General features: G+C 43.5%; 1 protein-coding gene across 1 annotated transcript in view; it reads right to left on the reverse strand.

The window, feature by feature from the left end:
• Positions 1–4,443: 4,443 nt before the first annotated feature.
• LOC123513445 (putative uncharacterized protein FLJ46204) overlaps positions 4,444–7,500 on the reverse strand; it is a 4,931-nt gene continuing 1,874 nt past the window's right edge. Inside the window, exon 2 of the mRNA XM_045270603.1 lies at positions 4,444–5,027. Coding sequence (XP_045126538.1) covers positions 4,444–5,027 — 584 coding nt within the window. The remainder of the gene's footprint in view (positions 5,028–7,500) is intronic.

Below are 7,500 nucleotides of genomic sequence, written 5' to 3' on the forward strand. Positions count from 1 at the left end.
TTCCTCTTAACTGTACGGATGCAAGAGGGAGAGGGAGGGAAGAGTAGCGAGAGTGGAGTAGGAGAGGAGTGGGAGACACAAAGAAGTGGTAAGAGTGACACTAAAGCGGTGAGAGTGACAGAAGCGGTGAGAGTGACACAGAGGCGGTGAGAGTGACACAGAAGCAGTGAGAATGATACAGAAGCGGTGACAGTGACACAGAGGCGGTGAGAGTGACACAGAAGCGGTGAAAATGATACAGAGGCGGCGAGAGTGAAACAGAAGCGGTGAGAGTGACACAGAAGCGGTGAGAGTGACAAAGAGGCGTTGAAAGTGACAGAGAAGCGGTGAGAGTGACACAGAAGCGGTGAAAATGATACATAGGCGGCGAGAGTGACACAGAAGCGGTGAGAGTGACACAGAGGCGTTGAAAGTGACAGAGAAGCGGTGAAAGTGATACAGAGAAACGGTAAGAGTGACAGAGAAGCGGTGAAAGTGACAGAGAAGCAGTGAGAGTGACACAGAAGCTGTGAGAGTGACACAGAAGCTGTGAGAGTGATACAAAAGCGGTGAAAGTGACACATAAACGGTGAAAGTAACAGAGAAGCAGTGAGAGTGACAGAAAAGCTGTGAGAGTGACAGAAAAGCAGTGAGAGTGACAGAGAAGCTTTGAGAGTGACAGAAAAGCTTTGAGAGTGACAGAAAAGCAGTGAGAGTGACAGAGAAGCTTTGAGAGTGACAGAAAAGCTTTGAGAGTGACAGAAAAGCAGTGAGAGTGACAGAGAAGCTTTGAGAGTGACAGAAAAGCTTTGAGAGTGACAGAAAAGCAGTGAGAGTGACAGAGAAGCTTTGAGAGTGATAGAAAAGCAGTGAGAATGACAGAGAAGCTTTGAGAGTGACAGAAAAGCAGTGAGAGTGACAGAAAAGCTTTGAGAGTGACAGAGAAGCAGTGAGAGTGACAGAAAAGCTTTGAGAGTGACAGAGAAGCAGTGAGAGTGACAGAAAAGCTTTGAGAGTGACAGAGAAGCAGTGAGAGTAAGAGAGAAGCTTTGAGAGTGACAGAAAAGCTTTGAGAGTGACAGAGAAGCTTTGAGAGTCAGAAAAGCTTTGAGAGTGACAGAAAAGCTTTGAGAGTGACAGAGAAATTTTAAGAGTAAGACAGAAACTTTGAGAATGACAGAGAAAAGCTTTAAGAGTGACAGAGAAGCTTTGAGAGTGAAAGAGAGAAGCTTTGAGAGTGACAGAGAAGCTTTGAAAGTGACAGAGAAGCAATGAGAGTGACAGAAAAGCTTTGAGAGTGATAGAGAAGCTTTGAGAGTGACAGAGAAGCTTTGAGAGTAAGAGAGAAACTTTGAGAATAACAGAGAGAAGCTTTGAGAGTGACAGAGAAGCTCTGAGAGTGATAGGGAAGCTTTGAGAGTGACAGAGAAGCTTTGAGAGTAGGAGAAGCTTTGAGAATGACAGAAAAGCTTTGAGAGTAAGAGAAGGTTTGAGAGTAAGAGAGAAGCTTTGAGAGTGATATAGAAGCTTTGAAAGTAATATAGAAGCTTTTAGAGTAACAGAGAAGCTTTGAGAGTGATAGAGAAGCTTTGAGAGTGACAGAGAAGCTTTGAAAGTGATAGAGAAGCTTTGAGAGTGACAGAGAAGCTTTGAGAGTAAGAGATAAGCTTTGAGAGTGATAGAGAAGCTTTGAGAGTGACAGAGAAACTTTGAGAGTGACAGAGAAGCTTTGAGAGTGATATAGAAGCTTTGAAAGGGATATAGAAGCTTTGAGAGTGACAGAGAAGCTTTGAAAGTAAGAGAGAAGCTTTGAGAGTGACAGAGAAGCTTTGAGAGTGACAGAAAAGGTTTGAGAGTGATAGAGAAGCTTTGAGAGTAAGAGAGAAGCTTTGAGAGTGACAGAGAAGCTTTGAGAGTGACAGAGAGAAGCTTTGAGAATGACAGAGTAGCTTTGAGAGTAAGAGAGAAGCTTTGAGAGTGGTAGAGAGAAGCTTTGAGAGGAAGAGAAGCTTTGAGAGTAAGAGAGAAGCTTTGAAAGTGATAGAAAAGCTTTGAGAGTAAGAGAGAAGCTTTGAGAGTGACAGAGAAGCTTTGAGAGTGACAGAGAAGGTTTGAGAGAGACAGAAAATCTTTGAGAGTAAGAGAGAAGCTTTGAGAGTGACAGAGAAGCTTTGAGAGAAAGAGAGAAGCTTTGAGAGTGACAGAAAAGCTTTGAGATTGACAAAGAAGCTTTGAGAGTGAGAGAGAAGCTTTGAGAGTGACAGAAAAGCTTTGAGAGTAAGAGAAGCTTTGACAGAGAGAGCTTTGAGAGAGAGAGAGAGAGAGAGAGAGAGAGAGAGAGAGAGAGAGAGAGAGAGAGAGAGAGAGAGAGAGAGAGAGAGAGAGAGAGAGAAGTGAGAGTGAGAGAAGCTGGTGACAGAGAAGCAGAAGTGACAGCTTTGAGAGTGACAGAAAAGCTTTGAGAGTAAGAGAGTAGCTTTGAGAGTGACAGAGAAGCTTTGAGAGTGACAGAAAAGCTTTAAGAGTAAGAGAAGCTTTGAGAGTAAAAGAGAAGCTTTGAGAGTTACAGAGAAAAGCTTTGAGAGTGACAGAGAAGCTTTGAGTGATATAGAAGCTTTGAAAGTTATATAGAAGCTTTGAGAGTTACAGAAAAGCTTTGAAAGTGACATAAAGAAGTTTTCAGAGTGGACAGAGAAGCAGTCAGAGTGACAGAAAAGCTTTGAGAGTAAGAGAGAAGCTTTGAGAGTGACAGAGAAGCTTTGAGAGTGACAGAAAAGCTTTGAGAGTGATAGAAAAGCTTTGAGAGTAAGAGAGAAGCTTTGAGAGTGACAGAGAAGCTTTGAGAGTGACAGAGAAGCTTTGAGAGTGACAGAGAAGCTTTGAGAGTGACAGAAAAGCTTTGAGAGTGACAGAGAAGCAGTGAGAGTAAGAGAGAAGCTTTGAGAGTGACAGAAAAGCTTTGAGAGTGATAGAAAAGCTTTGAGAGTAAGAGAGAAGCTTTGAGAGTGACAGAGAAGCTTTGAGAGTGACAGAGAAGCTTTGAGAGTGACAGAAGCTTTGAGGTGACAGAAAAGCTTTGAGAGTGACAGAGAAGCAGTGAGAGTAAGAGAGAAGCTTTGAGAGTGACAGAAAAGCTTTGAGAGTGACAGAGAGAAGCTTTGAGAGTGACGGAAAAGCTTTGGGAGTAAGAGAGTAGCTTTGAGAGTGACATAAAAGCTTTGAAAGTGATATAGAAGCTTTGAGAGTTACAGAAAAGCTTTGAAAGTGACATAATGAAGTTTTCAGAGTGGACAGAGAAGCAGTCAGAGTGACAGAAAAGCTTTGGGAGTAAGAGAGAAGCTTTGAGAGTTATAGAGAAGCTTTGAGAGTGACAGAGAAGCTTTGAGAATGACAGAAAAGCTTTGAGAGTGAAAGAAAAGCTTTGAGAGTAAGAGAGAAGCTTTGAGTGATAGAAAATCTTTGAAAGTAAGAGAAGCTTTGAGAGTGACAGTGAAGCTTTGAGAGTAAGAGAGAAGCTTTGAGAGTGACAAAAAGCTTTGAGAGTTACAGAGAGAAGCTTTGAGAGTGACAGAAAAGCTTTGAGAGTAAAAGAGTAGCTTTGAGAGTGACATAAAAGCTTTGAAAGTGACAGAGAGAAACTTTGAGAGTGGCAAAAAAGCTTTGAGAGTAAGAAAAGAGCTTTAAGAGTGACAGAAAAGCTTTGAGAGTAAGAGAGAAGCTTTGAGAGTGACAGAAAAGCTTTGAGAGTGACAGAAAATCTTTGAGAGTGACATAAAAGCTTTGAGAGTGACAGAAAATGTTTGAGAGTAATAGAGAAGCTTTGAGAGTGACAGAGAAGCTTTGAGAGTAAGAGAGAAGCTTTGAGAGTGACAGAAAAGCTTTGAGAGTGACAGAAAAGCTTTGAGAGTGACAGAAAATCTTTGAGAGTGACAGAAAAGCTTTGAGAGTGACAGAAAATGTTTGAGAGTAATAGAGAAGCTTTGAGAGTGACAGAGAAGCTTTGAGAGTAAGAGACAAGCTTTGAGAGTGACAGAAAAGCTTTGAGAGTGACAGAAAAGCTTTGAGTGTGACAGAAAAGCTTTGAGAGTAAGAGAAGCTTTGAGAGTGACAGAAAAGCTTTGAGAGTGACAAAGAGAAGCTTTGAGAGTGACAGAAAAGCTTTGAGAGTTAGAGAGGAGCTTTGAGAGTGACAGAAAAGCTTTGAAAGTAAGAGAGAAGCTTTGAGAGTGACAGAGAAGCTTTGAGAGTGACAGAAAATCTTTGAGAGTAAGAGAGAAGCTTTGAGAGTGACAAAAGTTTTGAGAGTAAGAGAGAAGCTTTGAGAGGGATAGAAAAGCTTTGAGAGTAAGAGAGTAGCTTTGAAAGTGACAGAGAAGCTTTGAGAGTGACAGTAAAGCTTTCAGAGCAAGAGAAGTTTTGAGAGTGAGAGAAAAGTTGTGAAGGTGATAACGGAGAGGATGAAGGTTAAGTTAGGTTAGGGAAGAGAAGTGGTTGTGTGATGGTGGCTAGTGTGATGTGTGGTAGGGAAGTGAGTGTGGTAGATGAAGTGAGTGTGGTAGATGAAGTGAGTGTGGTGATGAAGTGAGGGTGCTGATGAAGTGAGGGTGGTGATGAAGTGAGGGTGATGATGAAGTGAGTGTGGTAGTGATGTGTGGTGATGAAGTGAGTGTGGTAGTGATGTGTGGTGATGAAGTGAGTGTGGTGATGAAGTGAGTGTGGTGATGAAGTGAGGGTGGTGATGAAGTGAGTGTGGTGATGAAGTGAGGGTGCTGATGAAGTGAGGGTGGTGATGAAGTGAGTGTGGTGATGAAGTGATTGTGGTGATGAAGTGAGTGTGGTAGTGATGTGTGGTGATGAAGTGAGTGTGGTGATGAAGTGAGTGTGGTAGTGATGCGTGGTGATGAAGTGAGTGTGGTGATGAAGTGAGTGTGGTGATGAAGTGAGTGTGGTAGATGAAGTGAGTGTGGTGATGAAGTGAGTGTGGTGATGAAGTGAGCGTGGTGGAGAAGGAGTGCGTAGAGGGGAAGCCACTTTACTACTCCGTCCATCTGTCATGATAATTGTATAATGTGTAGGAGAGTAGACGGTTTTTAAGCAGGTAACCTCATTATAAGCTAACAGGCCTTATTTCACCTGCCCCTTCATCCTCCTCTTCTTCCTCCTCCTCCTCCTCCTCCTCCTCCTCCTCCTCCTCCTCCTCCTCCTCCTCCTCCTCCTCCTCCTCCTCTTCCTATTTTCTGACAATAGGGCGAAGGTTTCTTTATCCATTGGAGGTGTGTGTGTGTGTGTGTGTGTGTGTGTGTGTGTGTGTGTGTGTGTGTGTGTGTGTGTGTGTGTGTGTGTCTTCCTGGGCTGGACAAAGACGCTGACGAGATAATGGCGAGGCGAAGGAAGGAAAGGGAGAGAGTTGTTGTGGTTTTGGTGATTTGCCTTCTCTCTCTCTCTCTCTCTCTCTCTCTCTCTCTCTCTCTCTCTCTCTCTCTCTCTCTCTCTCTCTCTCTCTCTCTAGCAGTAAAACAAGCAGGAGTGTAGACAGATAGACAGACAGACAGAGACACAAACAGAAAGACACATAAACAGAGAGAGACAACAGACAGACAGACAGACAGACAGACACAATCACACACACGAAAAAAATAAAGAAAAGGACAGATAAAACAAAGAAAACAAAGAAAAATCAAACAGACAAACACACAAACAAACACAGGAGGAACAACAACACCCACACACTCTAAAGAAAAATAGAGAGAGAAAAAAGAGAGAAAATAAAGCAAGTAAATAAATAAAGCATCAACTTGGCGGTGCGGTTCAGAGGTCCAGGTGTTAGCGCCGTGTTTCACCTGTGGCGGCTCCGGACAATCGCGGTAATTAGACGGCAGGTAGCGAGCGGTGTTGTGGTGCTGTGGGTGTTGGCGAGTGTGGTAATGGCGGTGTTTATGGTAGGCGAGGTGGGATGAGGAATGCGAGGCTGGTGGTGTGGTTGGTGATGGAGTAGTAGTAGTAGTAGTAGTAGTAGTAGTAGTAGTGGTGGTAGTATGTGGTAGGCATGCTGTATTGATGTGGAATAGTAGGGTAGTGGATATAGATAATACAAATGTGGATGTGGAGGGAACGTAGATGATGAGTGTGGAATAGAAAAAGGTAGATGGAAGGTAAAAGGGAGTTATGTGGCAGCTTTAGTGGATAGAGATGCTGCAGATGTGGATGTGGAGCGCACGAGTGGAAGAGAAAATAGATGAAGTGGAGCAGAAGAAGTAGAGACATGGGAAGGGAATGTGAAGGGACGAGGATACTTAAGGATTATTTTCAAGGAGCGACGAGAGTGAACAGATGACGTGATCATGTGTCAAGGTGAAGAGAGGAAAGGTGACACACACACGTACACTAAGCGAGGTGAGGCGAACAGGATACGCCTCAGGATGCATAACATTTGCGTCATTGCAGTCTGTTTCACCCCTTGCCCTGTTTGCCGTTTGCCTTTTCTACAGTAATGTCTCACGTGCTTGTGGAAATGAGAGCGATGGGAGGAAAATGATGATAAGTAGTGAAAGGAAGAGGAGGAAGGAGGGGAGGGTGGAAAAAATAAGGTGTGGCTCTCATTTTTTTTTTTTTTTTTTTATCATTCACGCGACAGTGATTTCAAAGACCACCTGTCTGTTCGTATACATGTGTTCTCTGGTGGATTGTGTAGCCCTCCCTCCTCCTCCTCCTCCTCCTCCTCCTCCTCCTCCTCCTCCTCCTATACACCCTTTGTTTCTTGTCTTCCTTTTTTTTCCTATATACCTACTCTTATTTGTTACTTCCTCTCAGTAATAAGTAGAGTGTAAATATTACGAAACAGAGGATGAGGTGGAGATGAAGGCTGAGGAGAGGAGGAGGAGGAGGAGGAGGAGAGGATGAGGAGGAGGATTTCTAAGAGGAGCGTGAGCGTAGCTTCGTGGAGATGCGTTGTGGTCAGTCAGAAGGAGGAGGAGGAGGAGGAGGAGAAGGAGGAGGAGGAGGAGGAGGAGGAGGAGGAGGAGAAGGCCGCGTGGACTCACTCACGTCTTGAACATATCTGTGCATTCATTATTAAGCTTAAGTGTAAAGACTGCTTTTATTGCCAGTCACGTGGGATCTAAGCCCACTAATGATAAGGCTTATAGCTAGCTTACATATTATTCACTTATTCTTTCTCTAACATTCATCTTCTCCTCAGTCAGTCTCTCTCTCATAGTCTCTCTCTGTGACCCGTATTCTAAAATGCCTTGCTCTTCCACCAACACTACATTCCAAAGGCTCTAGTTGAAGATATTCGTGTTTTCTAGATTATTTGAATTGTTCTGGTGATAGATTGGCAAGATTTCTAGTTTTTTAAAAGGAGGAGCTGTCTTGAAAAATCGGGTAATTGTCTCAGTGGCCTTGGAAAATTGTTGTATATAGTGAGAGGGAAAGGCGTTTCTAAATACGGGCGTGTGTTTCTCTCTTTCTTAGTCTCTCCAGTCTCGTGTTTTTGGCGCCGCTAAGCTTTATCTCTTTCTT

The sequence above is a fragment of the Portunus trituberculatus genome, chromosome 36, assembly GCF_017591435.1.
Source record: "Portunus trituberculatus isolate SZX2019 chromosome 36, ASM1759143v1, whole genome shotgun sequence".
NCBI lineage: Eukaryota > Metazoa > Arthropoda > Malacostraca > Decapoda > Portunidae > Portunus > Portunus trituberculatus.